The sequence below is a fragment of the Alexandromys fortis genome, unplaced genomic scaffold, assembly GCF_014885135.2.
Source record: "Alexandromys fortis isolate MF-2015 unplaced genomic scaffold, M_Fortis_MF-2015_v1.1 scaffold_21, whole genome shotgun sequence".
Classification (NCBI taxonomy): Eukaryota; Metazoa; Chordata; class Mammalia; order Rodentia; family Cricetidae; genus Alexandromys; species Alexandromys fortis.
This window is the reverse complement of record NW_026067905.1, coordinates 9,808,207-9,826,131: the sequence shown is the minus strand read 5'-3', so window position 1 is coordinate 9,826,131 and position 17,925 is coordinate 9,808,207. Positions and strand designations below refer to the sequence as shown.

Genomic DNA, 17,925 nt, shown 5'->3' with positions numbered 1-17,925 from the left:
TTTAATTACTAATGGTGATGAGTTTCATACCATGAAATCTAAAATTTAGTCTTCTTTGTGTTTATCTCAGCTCAACAGACAGCCAACTAAAACTGTGGAATGTGGGGAAACCATACTGTCTGCGTTCCTTCAAGGGTCATATTAATGAAAAAAACTTTGTAGGACTTGCTTCCAATGGAGATTATATAGCTTGTGGTAAGTGAAATTATATTTTTAAAGAAACTTTTTGCAAAGACATGTCATGGTAGTTTTCAGTGGAAAAATGATCTGTGTTCTCAGAAGACAGCATCACTTAATGCTTAGGACTGAATTCTTTCCTCCAGTCATGCTGGAGAGCATGTGTTTCTTTTCTGCACCCAACCCCTGTATTCTTAGTAATGAAAAAGATCTTTAACTGCTTTCTAGTATTTCTAAACATGCCATAATTTTTGTTGGAATTATCTAAACTATAAAAACTATTAAATTCTGCTACTAGTATTTCAAGAAGACATCTTTTCAGAAACATTATTTTCATTTTGTCCTGTCTAGTATCCTTTTCATTAAACAGTTTGGATTGCATGAATATGTTATTCTGTATTTTTTATTAATATATAATTTATGCAAATTTAAATCAGAAGTAGAAAAATTCAATTTTATGTTTTCAAATATTCTAATAAAAGAATTGTCAACACTTTTAAATGACATGGCCCTTATTCAGTCAATTGTATTTTTTCCTAATGTATGAGCTTGATCACCACCAAAGCAGATAGGCAGCACGTTTATCCTTAGGAGGCTCCTGAAATGTGTTAGTTCAACTTTCTCATTGGTAATGTTTAGGCTGTTCAAATTGGCCTTTACAAGTACCACAATTTTTTTCCTCTGTACATTGTAATATTTTTAAATGTAGTTTAAGATTCTTGTTTCCTAGATGCTTTTTAAATGTATAGACCTCTGCTATAGGTATTTTTCTTTTTAATATGAAACATTTCAAACTTAGAATTATAAGCGCAGTCACATCATTTAGCAATGGTTATTTCTTTAGGTTAGTAAGCTATAGTTTTGTTCCTTCTCCCATAGTTCCCAATTAATTAGTCTTGTCTTTCAGATTTGAATATAAAAGATAATTGGTCTCTTTGCTAAAACTTGGATTAATAATTACTATCTAAATGTTGTGTTCTGGAACTGGGTCTAGAGATGTAGTTCACTGTAGCCAAAGGCCTTATATTCAGTCTCTAGGACAGAGTGTAGGGATTATAGAAAGGATGGTATTCTTAGCTAAGAGTAGTATCATACACCTATGACTCCCAGCATTTGAGAAGCAGAGGAAGACAGTTTAAATTTAAGGATGATCTGGGCAACATAGCAAGAGTGGCTCAAGTGAGTATGTATGTATTCTAATTCCAGGTTCTCCCATTCTAAAATGATTGCACTTACTATTTCTTTTCAGGAAGTGAAAACAATTCCCTCTACCTGTACTATAAAGGACTTTCTAAGACTTTGCTGACTTTTAAGTTTGATACAGTCAAGAGTGTTCTGGACAAAGACCGTAAAGAAGATGATACAAATGAATTTGTTAGTGCTGTGTGTTGGCGGGCACTTTCAGATGGGGTAAGTTTTCATGTAATTTTAACCATAGTATTTCATAATGTTTATGAATACTTAGCATTGGTTGTTTTATTGTCTTTGATTTAGATTTAAGGTATAGCTAGATAAATGGTAGGTGTTTTCTTTTTCTTTTCTGTTTTTTGTTGTTGTTTTGTTCTGGCATTTTATCATCAGAGAAAATGGGTGTTTTAGGCATTAATTAAAATATCACCAGTAAAGCAGTGTCTTGATGAATCTCATATACCCAGGACACATGTGCATACTTCAGTTACCTTTTTTAAGACTAGAAGTTCCTCCAGAATATCATCTGTGTCTCATTCTTAACGATCAAAAAAAGGGCTTAGCTCATGTATTCGTAATTAAATACTATTTCAGGGTAGAATTAACTCTACATATATATAGTAATATTTAATCAATTTATTTACAAGAGAGTTACACTGCTAGGTTATAAAAATCAGATCATCAAATTTTTCACTTTATACATTTTAAAGATTTCAATGAATTATATGTAGAAAGAATTATTTTTATTGTTTTATGTCTTAACAGTTGTGCCATTTTTTTTAAAAGTCTTTTAATGCTTGATTAGAAAGAAGGAGAAATTTTGTTGTTGTTGTTGTATGTAGGTTGTGTTTAGGTTCTGTGAATTGATCCCTCGGCCTTGTACAAGGAAAAATGAATTCTTCCACTGAGTGATAGCCCCTAATTTTCTTTTGTTTTGTTTTGTTTTGTTTTGTTTTCGAGACAGGGTTTTTCTGTAGCTTTGGTACCCATCCCAGAACTAGCTCTTCTAGACCAGGCTGGCCTCGAACTCCCAGAGATCTGCCTGCCTCTGTCTCCCTAGTGCTGGAATTAAAGGCGTGCGCCACCACCTCCCGGCCCTAATTTTATTTTCAACACAAAAAATTCTGAAATGACACATAATTTAAAGTATTTGACTTCCAGGTGCAGTTTCATTTGATACACTCTTGGTGTCCTTTTAAAATTTGTGACTCAGCCTCCAGGTTTGATAATAATAGAACTATGTAATTTGTATGAGCCTTCTCACCATGTAGAATTAGGAAAGTTATACCAAAGTTCATGCGCTGTAACACATCACATGAGTATGTGTTTGTTGGTGACAAGTTGTGTGTGTGGCAATAATCTCAGTTTATCCCAGAGCTCAAAAAATTGATGTTATCTATAAGTATAGCTGAAAAGGGGGCAACAAAAAACAGGAATTTGGAGAGCCAAGAAAGAACTTGAAACTTTTTAGTGAACAGCAGAACTCTTTACAGTCCTAACAATGTCCTTAAAAAGTTGGAAACCTGGTTACCATTATCAGAAGAGTTTCCTTCATAGGACAGGATATTCGCCGTGAGCCCTCTGTGTGCAGGCAACTCTGTGATGAACAAAGACACATGTTACGCATTTACACGCCTCATGTTCATACTTCTGAAATGTCTGACAAGTCCTGTGAGTCTCACACCTGTCTTTAAGGAGTCTAAATGGTATTGGTGTTACTGAAAACAATTTTGTATATGTTGTCACCCCAGAAGGCTTTTTAGGAGGACCAGTCATGAAGAAAGAGACTATTAAGATTAATGTATAGACCTAAACTGAAGTATACGGCTTAGCCGGGCGATGGTGGCGCACGCCTTTAATCCCAGCACTTGGGAGGCAGAGGCAGGTGGATCTCGGTGAGTTCGAGACCAGCCTAGTCTACAGAGCTAGTTCCAGGACAGGCTCCAAAGCCACAGAGAAACCCTATCTCGAAAAACCAAAAAAANNNNAAAAAAAAAAAAAAAAAAAAAAAAAAAAAAAAAAAAAAAAAAAAAAAAAAAGTATACGGCTTAGATTTTAAGCTAGAAGAAGTGAATTATTTAAAAAGAAGAAAAAGAAGATTATTTATGAAAAACATTCAGGGGTTTTGGTTCATTATAGTCAAGGCAGGAAGCATGGTGCTGGAGAATGAGACTGCCAAATTGGGTGTTCCTTGAGCATATATGACACTTGAAAGAAAGCCTGTCTCCAAAGTGACATACTTATCCCCAAAAGGCCACACCTAATAGTACTAAGTAAATGCCTATGGTCCAAACATTCAAACCCAAGAGTCTGTGGGGGCCATTCCTATTCAAACCACCACATTTCACTCCCTGGCCCCATTAGGCTTGTAGCTATACCTTAATACACACTCCAAAGTTCAAAGTTGCTTCTGAGATTTATACAATCTCTTTATTTTAATCCCCTGTGAAATCAAAATCAAAAAGCAGATCACATACTTCCAATATATAATAGCAAAGGATACACATTACAATCCCAAAATTGAGGGAAAGAAGTATAGTTTAGAAATACTGGACTAAAGCAAGCCTTGCCTTCAGAGTTTCACACAGTGACCTTAGCAGGTCCTACAGTGCCTGGTGGGTAAAAAACAGAATATGCCATGTGAATGGAGTGTGAGTGTCAAGTTTTATTAAAGGGGAGTGTAGGGGAGGAGGGAGGGAGGGAGAGAGAGAAAAGGAGGGAGAGGAGAGGGGAAGAGGGAATCAAAGAGCTTCTTTAGAAGAAGAACTGGGAGGAGGGAGGGAGGAAGAGAGCCAGCTGGCCTCAGCAGGAAGGGGGAGATTGGGTGTGGGTGGAACTTGTCTCTTAAAGGGACAGGGTACTGACAGGGAAGGCCTGCAAAATTATAACATTACCATCTTTCTTTTTCTTATAAAACTTACAACTACCAATCATTGGCAGAATGTAAGCTGACGATGGGCAGCTATGTAGCTTGATATGTGAGGGGGGAGGTACAGTTTCCATGAGTAAGGAAAGAAGAAAGTCCAAGAAACTGAACTCCTGTATCCCAAAAGTTCAGTATGGACCATGGCTCAGACTGGCCTTGAGTCATCACTTACAAGGTCCTGGGCCATGAGAATGGGTGGACACAAACTGAACCCCTGCATTGTCACATGGAGTTGAAGGCTAGAGCAAGGGGGCTGTAAGTCTGATAGACAAGTGGTTGACCAGTACTGGGTCTTTTCATGTGGGGGAACCACCTCCAAGACAAATCATGGAGGCATGGTCAGAAGTGGTTAGTGTCAATGTTGGGTGTAGAATGATTTTGAGTTGGAAAAGTGACCTTATGAAAGGGTTAAACATTAGAGAATTCCCGGGAGCCCTCAGCTGAAAGGGGGAGCCTGCCAAGTTCAAGACACCAATGAAATATTTTGTCAGGAGTGACCCTAGCAGGTCCCTGTGGGTGGGGAACCAGGCGGATAGAAAACAGAGTATGTCATGCTGACAGAGACTGAATGTAAAGTTTTATTAAAGGGGAGTGTAGGGGGAGGCAGTGAGGGGATGAAGAGAGAGCAAGAGAAAGGAGAGAAGGAGGGGGAGGAGGGAGGCAGAGAACTGATATTGGGAGTGGGTGGAGCTTGTCTCTTAAAGGGACAGGATACTGACAGGGAGGGTCAACAAAATTATAACAACACCCCTGACACATATCTGGTCTCAGCGGCTTTCCTTAGTCTAGGAGGAAGATTCTATAACCCCTCTCTTCTAACCTTGATTCTAAAGCCAAAACCATGTTGCTGAAGCTGCCAAATTCTGCGGCTTAGTGGAGCTGGAACATGGCTCCTTCATTGAGTTATATCTTTACCAACTTCCTGCTTCCTTTATTGCGTAAGCTTGGCTATCCTGAAATTCAGGTCTGTAGACCACACTGGCCTCAAACTCAGAGATCTGCCCACCTCTCTGCCTTCTGAGTACTGGATTTAAAGGTGGGCACCACCTCACCTGGACCAAAGTTGTTCTTTAATTCCTGAAATCTTAGCAGGGTGGTGCAGTCCCATCCTGAGGTCACCATTCCCTCTGTTTCACTTTTTAATTTGTTTATCTCCTTGAACACAGTTTAGTTCCCTTCCACTTCCTGGTGCCTCTCTTCTTCTCAACCTGTACATTTTACATTTTTTACTTGGTCAATTTGCTTCATTATGGATCTGCCTAAGAGTTACCACTAATAAACCATTTGACAATGTCTATACTAGGCTGTTTTGAAATTTGCTTTAGCCTCAGGCAGAGTTTTTGGACAAGGACAGAAACCAGCAACATTTGTCAGCAAAATATAAGAATAGTCAGTTTCTTCTCTAAAACAGGCCCCCACAGTTCAGATCACCCTCACCCCACTCTTTTCCCTGTTCTTACTAGGAGAGCCCTTTAAGACTTGCGTAAAGCATTTAGCTGCTTTTATAATCCAAAGTCCATGTACCTCCAAACAAAATCATAGGCAGGCCTATCACAGCAATAACTGTACCTAGTACCAACTTCTGTACAAGTATTGTTTTGTTATTAGTAGGGTTTGTTTTGTTTTCCCTCCCTCCCTCCCTCCCTTTTGGCATGTGTGTGTTCATTTGGAGAGAAAGTCTAGTTATGTTAGTACAGCTTTCCTGAAACTCTTCAGTCCTCCACCTTTTATCTCTCAAATTCTTAGACCATAGACAAGCATCAAAATTCCCTGGGTGTGGTGGTGGCGTGGTTTATAGTTGGCGTGACCCAAGTGTACAGTGTTTATAAATGTGACAGGAGTGACCCCTATGATCTGTCCCTTCACATTTACTACTGTGCACTGCTTACTAGAACAGGTTTCAGTCCTGCATGTTCTTTGATTGTCATTGCCAGATATAAATGCACCATGATATATACACCTTCTGTACCATATTTTAGCATAGCATTTTATTTCTGTGTTTAGATGCACAATGCTTAACACCAAATATTTTACCTATCTCCTAGAGAGTTTAGTATTAATACAGTAAGTGCAGGTTGTAATTTAAGAGCAGTAGACTTGCCGGGCGATGGTGGCACACGCCTTTAATCCCAGCACTCGGGAGGCAGAGGCAGGCGGAGCTCTGTGAGTTCGAGACCAGCCTGGTCTACAGAGCTAGTTCCAGGACAGGCTCCAAAGCTACAGAGAAACCCTGTCTCGAAAAACCAAAAAAAAAAAAAAAGTAGACTATGTATAACTTGGGGAGGTTTGGGGCTGGACCATCTAGCTTTTTGTACATATATGATGTGATGTTCCCACAACAAAATCTTGTAACAATGCGTTTCTTAGCACATCCTAATCTGCTTTGAAAGAAGACAGAAGAATTACCAGACTAGGAATGAACACACTCAGAACAGCTTCTTAAGGGCAGAGAAATCAGAGTCTAGTGTTTCTAAGCTACATGGTATGAGTGACTCACAATGTTTAGGTCACAAAAGAAATACAACCTAGGGTAAAATGGTAGAAGAAGAACTGTCACTTTGAAAAGCAGCTCCAAATCCTATCAATTCTTGAAGTTGAATTTAGGGGACTCTAGATTACTGGTATTAATAGAACCTAATAGATAACCTAAATTATCTATAAAATAAGGTTAACATAGTTTCTTTTCTCTTTTTTTTTCTGCTTTTGGAAATATAGTATGTAGGACACAGTAGCAGCTAAACAGGCATAGCAAAATACAAGACAACATAAATAAAAATTCACTGTAGCAACACACAATAGAAACAGAATCACAGCAGCACTATACTACAGTTATCTCAGCTGGCTTATAAATATTTGTGCTTATAAAATTGAAGACAGGACTGACAGTTTCACTTGGGAATTAAAAACAAGTTTTAAAATGAAAACCCTCAATGAATTCATTTAATGAATTAAATGAAAGGAAGAGATAACAATGATTAGTCAGTGGATAAGTTAGGAGGAAGTATATAGAAGACACAGAGGGGCATGGGATATGGCTAAGTTTGTAAAATACTTGCTGTTCAAGCATGAAGAACTGAGTTAGACCCCTACCTAGTACCTCCGTGAAAAGCTAAGCCCAGTCGCCATCCTTATAGCCCAGTAGTATGGAGGCAGAAATAGTAGCGTCCCTGGAGTTTTCTGACAGTGAGTCTCAGAAAAGTAAGGTGAGACATGATTGATAAAGACACTGGATGTCAGCCTTTGTCCTCCATACAAAGAACAGTGCTGCAAAAATGATGGGAAATGAAGAAAAGGATGATTATCATTTACTATATTCAAGAATAGACTTTAAAACGTAGGAAGACAAGTAATTTTAGATGAATAAGAATTAGAAGGGATTATTTTTGAGAACTTTAGGAAGTTGGTAAAAGATGTGAAGTTCCTTTGAGTCTTGGAACTTCAGAGAGTGGAGATATAAAATACAAAATGTGTGCAGATGAATATATCATAGGACCTGTCTTCAGTTGCCTTCTCACAGCACTGTCTCATTGAAATATATTAAGACAAATATAAAATTTCATATCCTTGTTTCAAATTAACTTTAAATTTATTATAAAACACTATCAGTGGACTGGTATCAGAACCATGAATTGGCATACTGGCCTGGCCTCTGCATATTGAACAGTGTAAGAGTGATCGGAAACCAAGCAGTGTGTTGTAATGAGGTAAGCTGCACAAATCTCAGCTGTCTCTAGTTGATAGTATGGACACTTACTCCAAGCTAAAGGAGAAACCCTGTGAAACCCTGCCTGTGAGGGGTTTGTTGCTTGTCCTACTATGTTTAAAGATTTGTAGAGGCTGGTACCCTATACTATAGCTTTCTATATAGCTTTGATAATTTTTTTGCTAGGTTAAAACAAGTTATCTCATTTTCTAGCCCTTGGTAATGATGAGGTCTCATAGTGAATGAATGAGTGAGTGAATAAATGACAGACCATACATGTCTATAAATCTTATATATGTACGTATATAATCACATGACAAAAGACTCTCCACTTGCTGCTTTTTGAAAATTATTCAGTGAATATATTGTTGTAGGAGCTGCAGGCAGCGTTCCAGCCGCCCCGGCTCCCGCATGGCTAGCTTATGCCCCGAAATAATTACACGGAAACTGTATTCTTTTAAACACTGCCTGGCCCATTAGTTCCAGCCTCTTATTGGCTAGCTCTTACATATTGATCTAACCCATTTCTAATAATCTGTGTAACACCACAAGGTGGCTTACCAGGAAAGATCTTAACCTGCATCTGTCTGGAGTGGGAGAATCATAGCGACTGCCTGACTTGCCTTCTTTCTCCCAGCATTCTGTTCTGTCAACTCCGCCTACCTAATTTTCTGTCCTATCAGGCCGAGCAGTTTTCTTTATTAGTTAACCAATGAAAGCAACAGATAGGATACAATACCCACCTCCATCAATATATAGTAGAGGAGCTTCTCTTTCCCACTTTTTTCAACTGTTTCTCTTCATCTTTTATCATCCTTTCTCCTTCCTTTAGCTAGATGGTTATGACACTTCAGAAAATAGTGCTGACTGTCAGGAAGAGGGCCAGTCTAAATGAACTCTTTGTGTTGAAAGTGAAAGAAGATTGTGTGGACCCTGACTTCCAAGAATGTGTTTCCAACTTCTGAGTTTCTTCTCTAGTATCCAGGATGTAGAAAGTCAGGGACATTCAAAACAGTGACAAAATTCTAAGGCACTGAATGTTAGTTTTTATTTTCAGAGTAAATTGTTTGAGGTATAGAATTTTCTTAGTTTACTGGCCAGTATTATATGGATCAACTTAGCAAAATTCCGTAGTAAATGTAAGGAAGTTAACAAATAAGCTGTTATTTTTTTAAATTTTTTTTTTATTAAAAATTTCCGCCTCCTCCCTGGCTCCCTTTTCCTTCCCCCTCCCCCTATCCCCACGCTCCCCTCCCCCTCCCCCTCCCTCTCCAGTCCAAAGAGCAGTCAGGATTCCCTGCCCTTTGGGCAGTCCAAGGTCCTCCCCCTCCATCCAGGTCTAGGAAGGTGAACATCCAAACCGGCTAGGCTCCCACAAAGCCAGTACATGCAGTAGGGTCAAAACTCAGTGCCATTGTCCTTGGCTTCTCAGCAGCCCTCATTGCCCTCCATATTCAGAGTGTCTGGTTTTATCCCATGCTTATTAAGTCCCAGTCCAGTTGGCCTTGGTGAGCTCCCAGTAGATCAGCCCCACCGTCTCAGTGGGTGGGTGCCCCCCTCGCGGTTTTGACTTCCTTGTTCATGATCTCCCTCCTTGTGTTCCTCATTTGGACCTTGGGAGCTCAGTTCATTGCTCTAATGTGGCTCTCTGTCTCTATCTCCATCCATCACCAAATGAAGNACATTCATTGCAAAACTATTCATATATTTTAAACAATTGTTCAATTATGCCCCTCCTAATATAAGAAATATACTAAAATTCATGTCTTCAAAATCCATAGAATCTATTATGGAGTATATAATTAAGTAAGAATTTGGATAAAGTTTCTTTGATTCATGAATAAAAAAATAAAAAAAGAATTTGGATAATTAAGAGAGCGAATATTTAACTCAATTTCTGAATAATGAACAAACATTAATTATAAATATAGCAATGCAATTTAAAAATGGCATGCATAAAAGGTACATTGAATTTAAATTATGTTTTATGAATTTTTACATATTCCTTTACAATTGTATTTCAGATATTCCTGTTTGAATCATTTTCTTTTTGCCTATTGCACCTCTATTTTAGTTCCATAGAAGGATCTACTGATTATTATATCCAGATTTATACCCAATTGAAGAAATTCATGATTCAAAAAACAAATAAGCTTTGTGAAGTCTTCTACTTAACATTTAAATATTTCATCATTGACATTTTTATATTATCTGTAATAGTGTAATAGAACTTGACATACTAAAATAACTCAATTTTTTTTCTTGTTTTATTTACGCCAAATTTTTTTTTACGCCAAAATTTTAACTAATAAAATTAACATGAATCTTTAGCTGTTTGCTTTGTTTTTTGATTCTGCCTTTTCTAAGAAAAAATAAATATTATTTAAGAAGGCATTGACCAAATTTTTACCAAATAATATCATTTTTATTCTTTGAAAATATCATACTTTTATATAATGTATTTTTATCACAATCAATTCCCTCTTCCCTCTGACTGCTTCCAGACTCCTGCCTCACACCATCCCATCCTCTCTGAATTGGATATCCCTACACCTCCACTCTTAATTTGTGTTGGCCTACAAATTAATATGCTCATGGATATGGGATCATCCACTAGAGTTGACCTACCTGGGGCCACACACTCTAAGAAAATTGGTGCCCTCCTCTTAAAGTATCAGCTGTCAGTAGCTCCTTTGCTAACACCCCACCCCACTGTACCCCAGTGCTGAATGTTGATGACTTGATCTTATGCATGTCTTTTGAAGTTTAACAAATGATGCAACCATTTGTTGCCCCACCATACTTAAAAGTGTCCAAAATACTGTGAGGTAGAAAGGAGTGTGAGTTTAGATTCTGAATGTTTGTCTGTCATACCAAGTTTCTTTATTTCTGTGAAAGTAGGAACACTGAATAATGGTTGTCACTTCCTTTAACTTAAAAGTTTTATGAATGCTACTTAGAGATACTGCAATGTACATAATGAAAAAAAAAACATTTTCTAGTTGAATAAAAGTGCATTTAGTAAATACTTAATGCAGAAGTAGCCAAACCCCCTCCCAAAAAAAGAAAAGGATTGCAGTAAGGGCAACAACTCCAAGGGAAGTATTCCTGCTTCTTTAAAGCTTTACTCTTTTTGGAGAAAATAATGGACTTTTCTGTTTGCAATCTCATGAAACCCTGCACTCCTGGCACTTCCGCATTGATGTGCTGTCATTCTGAGACGCTGTGAGTAGAACTGTGGACCAGATATAGATGCATCTGTAGCCTCACGGCTCTCTCATCCTTAAATATGGTCTTTCTTGTTGATAACAGTAGTGCTTTGAAATAAGCAAGAGATTTTGATTGGTTGTATTAACATTTGCATTTTAATTATGGATTTTTATGCCAATTAAGTTATATGTTACAAATAATGACAAACATTCTGATCCTATCATTTTATAAAGCTGTGCCTGGCCAAGCAGAAATTTTATATTCAGTAGTGGGACACTATAAATGCAGCTGACTTACTCAAGAGACTACCCCTTATCCCTGCATCATTTGTGCTTTGGAGTGTTCAACTTTCTTTTAGAAGTAGAGAACTTTCAGAAAATAAAGAATAAGAAAAATTGTGTAATTCTATCACTTGAACAAAGCAGTTAATTTTGGGTGTCTTTTCTTCTAGTCTTTATCCTACATTAAAAGAAAACAATGTTGCTTGCAGCTTAACTTTTCACATTTTACTGTGGGATTTTTTTTTCTACTTCATAATATAAATACCAAACATTTAAATGTATGATCATTTGTCTTAACAATTCTTAAACTGTAGTGTGTGGCAAAAGCTATATCCTGAACTTTTTGGTTAGTGTCGTTAGCTTGATAAATTTTCTCAGTATATTAAAACCTTTGACTGGTCTTTCCTGTGTACTGCTTTCCCCAAAGAATTTGTTCTTTGAGCAGTCCTGAACTGTAGCCTCTTTCTTTGTTTTATCCTCTATGCTGGCGTCTGCCATAGGGGAGGGAGAGGAGGAAGAAGGGCATTAGTCTACTATGAGAACATGAGGATGGTCCATTCTCAACTCTGCCTCACTAAGGGTGATAGGACTTGGGTATTTATATTATAAAGAAGTGGATGATTTTAGGAAAAGGTTACGGTATGGAGGTTGTCATTGTTTGGTTCCTTGGATTTTTTAAGTGAAGCAATCCATAATCTGTATGTACATAGTTGAATGGTCTGCCTTTTCATAAGACATTTTCAGGAAATGGCTTTGTTAACATGAACTAAAAGTAGAGTTTTTGGCCTTCTGGCATCAAAAGGTCTCCTATTACACATTTGCCTAGACTCAAGTGAAAGGGGAGTAGTTTCACTCAGCTTGTAAGGGACAAATTAGTCTGTTTTTTAAAAATAAACATTAGGCAAATGTGAAGTATAAGTGTCCCATTTTCAAAGGTGGTTTCTGTAGCAGAGCTACTGGGAGTATGTGTCTTAACTGATAAAAACACAACTAAGCAAACAAAGCTAGAAGATTTGATATGCTCAGACTTCAGTTTCTTGGACATCTCAACTGTTGATACCTATCTTCAAAATGTAGTTCTGAGCCAACCACAAGTGCATGCCCTGAAGCCAAAGTCAGTTTCCCCGGCTGCAGTACTATTGCATAGGTGCCTCCACTCTACCCACTCTTGCTTTACAGACTGCACTTTCTAGTCTGTAGAATTAGGGAAAGAACACCTGAATGTCATTTTAGCAGTGTTTGTCTTCCTCAAAACAACAGCACATAAAAAAAGATTTCTCATGATTTTTACTATTGTCCCCTAATGTAGAGATCATAGAAGAAAGCCTTTAAGGGAATACAGCCCTCTCTATTGCCTGCAGCTCTGTTAATATTTCCTTAAACATACTGTTGTATTCAGCTGTTTCCATGCCAGTAAGCAAATGCTTGCAAACTGTCCTCACAGACACCCAGCTCTCCAGTTTTGTGTGTGAATTCTGTTCTGTAAAATTCCTACAGAAATGCTTATATAATGTCATGAATTTGCAGTTATCTGTAGCTGGTTGGGTTTTTTTGGTTTTGTTTTGTTTTGGTTTGCTTTGGGTTTTGGGTTTTGTTGGTGGTGGTTTTGTTTTTTGCTATAAAATACACCTTTCTAGCTATACACCTCTCTTTGCACAGCCTTCTGATTTTTATACAAATTGACCATTAAGAATTTTAAGTCACTTTTTGTATTATTTATGCTAAAATACAAAAACTGAAGATGTTCCTTAGAGGTTTCTGCCCATTCATATGCCTCTAGGTCTTTAACCCTGTTTCCTGGTACCACTTCCTAAATTTGCTATTTGTATCCTACCCTTCATTTCATACATACTGCTTGAGTGCATGTGTATTTTTCCCCCATAGTGTTACAGAGTATCTCTAAAAATAGCATAGAACTCTAGGAGTAGCTTTACGTGTATGACCAGGGGAAATTTGCAGTCGCAATTTTAGAAGTGCAAATTTCTGGTGCTGGAGAAATGGCTCAGCAATTAAAATCACTGCACTTGCAGAGGACCAGGGTCACTTTCCAACATTCACATAGCAGCTTACAACTGCCTGTACCTCCTGTTCCAGGGGAACCAACATGTTGTTCTAGCCTCTGCAGGCACGTGGTGCACGTAATACACATAAATAAATAAATCATTTTCATTTATTTTTTACTGTTTTTATTGAGCTATACATCTTTGCTCCCGTCTCCTGTGATCCCAATGATCCCAATTTACTCAGGAGATTGTGTCTTTTTCTTCTTTCTATGTAACTCCATGTATGTCTCTCTTAGGGTCCTCTTTGTTGTCTAGGTTCTCTAGGGTTGTGAACTGTAGAATGGTTTTCCTTTTCTTTGTCTAAAAGCCACTTACTTGTGAGTACATATTATATTTGTCTTTCTGGGTCTGGATTACTTCGTTCAATATGGTGTTTTCTAGATCCATCCATTTGTCTGCAAATTTCAAAATGGCCTTGTTTTTTTTACCACTGAGTAGTATTTCATTGTGTAAATATACCACATTTTCTTTATCCATTTTTCAATCGAGGGGCATTTAGGTTGTTTCCAGGTTCTGGCTGTGACAGATAATGCTACTATAAACATAGTTGAGCACATGTCCTTGTGATATGGTTGAGCATCCTTTGGATATATACCCAACAGTGGTATTGCTGAGTCTTCAGGTAGATGGTTTTCAAATTTTCTGAGAAATTGCCATACTGATTTCCAAAGCAGCTGTACAAGTTTGCACTCCAACCAATTAATGGAGGAGCATTCCCCTTATCCCACATACTCTCCTGCACAAGCTGTCATCAGTGTTTTTGATCTTGGACATTCTGAATCTCAGAGTTATTTTGATTTACATTTCTCTGATGGCTGAGAATGTTGAGCATTTCCTTAAGTGTCTTTCAGCCAAAATAAATCACTTTTTAAAGACAGAAAGTACAGTTTTTCTTTTAGAAGTTTTTAATATTCATCACTAGTACAGAATCGTTTCCCTTGTTATAGATATCATTGTGAATAGGTTTCTCATGCGTATGCAAGGTATTATCAAGTATGAGATCTTGGCATGCGATGGAACTTGAAGGCATCTGTATATGTCTTGAATAGCAAAGATAATATGTGACATGGGCCACTTGATATTGGAGTGACTGAGGTGTGGTGAGTACATGTGTCTGTGTATCTCCATCCTTCTTTTATGTACATACTTTTAGAGTTTTTCTCCCTGACTAGGAATCACTTTGCCTTTGTTAAATGTGCCTTTTTGATGGCTCTTTTCTGTTACCTGGATGCTGTTTTTTGTTATCATTTAAGTTGTTTTAATGTATTAAGGTATATCTAGATGAGAAAGCAGTTAGAAATTAGAATTATAAAGAAGTACATGAAAATATTGGAATATAAAGACTGTATAACAAATGTTGTATTAATAATAAAATGCACTAAAAGTGGAAGCTGCGGAATCAACCATGTAGACAAATGAGAAAATATCTTTTGTCTGCAAAAGGCAGCAATCCTACATAAACATGGAGGTCTCTGTCTGACTTAGGACAGCGGGCTAAGTCTGATCGTTCCCCTCCATACAACTTTGTGAACTACCACTCTAAATACTGTTTTCCTTATTTTGTTCAGTATCTCTGCTGGTTGAGTGTATTAGATTGTAGAAGCAAACAAAAAAGAAAACCAAGTAAAGTTAGTTCAGCCATTTGGAAGTATTTTATGATTGCATTGTCTGTGTTTTGGCCCTTTTCTTTTTAATGCTTTTTGAAACAAAGTCCCTTGTCACTCAAGTTAGCCTTGAACTACCTCCTCTGCAATTGAAGTACAGGGGTTACCCGTTAGTTGATGGTTTGTGAAAATAGATTACTGTTTCTGTTGGCTTATTTGTTTGAAGAACCTACAACCAGGATGTACAATGTATGTAGAATTGCTATTTTCCTAGGGAATGGGTTAGACTAATTAAAGTTATCAGTTATTGAAAGTAGCTTTCATGAGGTACTTTTTATTAAAAGTTCCTGTTTCTTAGTATTAAGTTTGAAGTTGTGGTTGAGTCTTAAGTTTTGGGGAGAGGGGCAGGAGGAAAGGGGCTGGGCAGAAACTGAGTGGCCTACAGTACTAGGGTGAGCTGTGAGCAACTACAACTGGTCTTGTTTGTAATTAATTATGGAAATACCATGTTTGTGGTTCTAAACTTTCTGTATTTCTTTCTTGGAGTAAATTTTGCTTGAGGCAGTTATTGAAGCAGTTTGCTGAATTTTCCTGGCCCATTAGACATCCATGGTCTAGCTCTTCATTTCAATAAACAATTTTAAAATTTTCTAATAATTATATTTATTTTTCTTATTTATTTAGCATAATAAATTCTAATGTAGATCTATGATTCCTTTCTATAGTGACCTGACTAATAAGTGGCATAAATATTATATAGGTAAAATTCAAAGAAAAAAGCATATGACTTAACTTATGCTTGCAAAAATATATCAGAAATAGGATTTAACCAAGGCCAAGAAATGTATTTTTCCTTTGTTGTTTAAATCATTTAGGGTACCCTTTTGGAGATATCTCCTTGTGTTTGCTATCAGTTTATTTATATTTGCTGTGTGTAGATATATGTGTATATCTTTACCCTTTTTGACATGATTATGCCTATCTTGATTTTTCTCATCCACAAACTTCTCTAAAAGCTATTCGATATATCTATCTAACCAGGTGGATAATTATGAGCCACTTGGTGTCCATATTAATAATAATTCTGTACATTGTTCAATATCATTAATTACAGAACCTGCCTATATTTTTATGCTCCAAGGTTGAATGGAACTATTTTTGTGGTCTAGGAATAATCACATACCAAACCTGGAGCTAATCACATGTGTAATATTTAGTTTTTTAATGTTAGGTTGAGATTGTGGCTTTTAAATTTTTTGCTGTTTACCACTGAGGACTGCTTATTAGTGAACCTAAGGACTTTGAGGACACAAATCTAAAGGTTAAATATTAACATGGTTAAATGGAGAACAGGAAGGAAAGGAAAGAGAATCTGTTGATTCCAGTGAAGGTAGGTTCATGGTTGGGATGGATCTTTCTTTTCCTTCTCAGAGAGTTTATGATTCTATTCATCTGACATGTTTTAAAATAGCAGGCATGTAGCTGAGCTCAGCGATAGTGTTTGCTAGTTTACCCAGCAAACACAAGCCCCTGAGTTCAGTTCCCAATACACAGGCAAGGAAATGCACTAAAATAATAGTCACACTTTTGACTACTTTGAACTGAATGAATACATTTTTGAAGTAGCAAATTGTCCCTCTTTTCCAGAATGTTAAAACATCTTAGACCTATAAAAATATAAAATGTTCCTAGACTAATCTCTGTGTGTTAAAAGACCATTTTCCCCAGGGAACAACCACTAATACCAGTTTTTAATGCTGATTTTCATGCATATAGAGGTAAATATCAGTCACTAATTTATTCTTGATGTTTTATATGTTTATTTACTATTGCATTAGAATAACCTTAAGATTTGAAGTTCAGATTAATACATAATATTCCTCTAATTAATTGTTATACTTTTTATATCTGACAATAAAGATACTAGGAATTATTCAGCACTTAAAATGACATTTATGTGCAGCAAAAGATCTGTCTTATCTTTTCTTGGAATTATTATTTTTTTAAAAAATCAGGGGATGAAGAGATTAATCAGGTGAGAACACTGGCCTGCTCTTCCAGATGGTACAGGTTCAATTCCCAGCACTCACATTGTGATTCATAATCTGTAACCAGTTCTGAGGTATGCAGTGTCTTTGTATGACCTCCTCAGGCACTTCACACACATGGTGCACAGACATACAGGTAAAGCACCCATACAGAGAAATAAGAAGGAAAAATATCAGTATAAAATATCTTCATTGCTCATTCAGAAAAGTCTCAGTTTGAGCTGAGGAAATGAGTCAGTGGGTGAAGTGCATCCTACACAATCATGAGTGCCCAAGTTGGTTACATAGTACTCATGTAAGAAGTTAAACATATTATCATGTGCTACACCCCAGAACCCAAGGGCTTACTGACAAAACAGTCTACTGAAATGTTAAGTTCAACCTTCACTGAGAAATGGCCTAAATAAAACCTGGCCAGCTCCCCACACAGCCACTGACTCTGCACATAGAACGGTCTTAATTAAGAAACTTAATCTCAGAATTGAAGCTATGATAAATCTCTTTAATTAATAATGTAAATCCTTTCCTCTTATTTGTCAAGTTTTTTAAGAAACCAGATATTTGTTTGAATGAATCAAAAAACCGAGGGTTCATTCTGTCAGTCAAATAATAATCATCATCATTTAGTATTATCCTAGATGATGTTAAGCAAGGACACCTAAGTAGGGAGGAATTAAGGGATTGGAATGTCATGGGATAAGCTTGTTCTCTTTTGATGAAGAAGC

At 37.1% G+C, this 17,925-nt stretch overlaps 1 protein-coding gene and 1 non-coding gene across 2 annotated transcripts in view; both read left to right on the top strand.

Annotated features, from left to right (window-relative positions):
- Positions 1-17,925, top strand: part of Cop1 (COP1 E3 ubiquitin ligase) — a 124,101-nt gene that overhangs the window by 93,605 nt on the left and 12,571 nt on the right. The window contains 2 exon segments of the mRNA XM_050135144.1: positions 71-195; positions 1,427-1,587. Coding sequence (XP_049991101.1) covers positions 71-195; positions 1,427-1,587 — 286 coding nt within the window.
- Positions 14,932-15,071, top strand: LOC126497418 (small Cajal body-specific RNA 3). Its single transcript, XR_007590607.1, has one exon. It is a non-coding gene; the product is annotated as a small Cajal body-specific RNA 3 (non-coding RNA).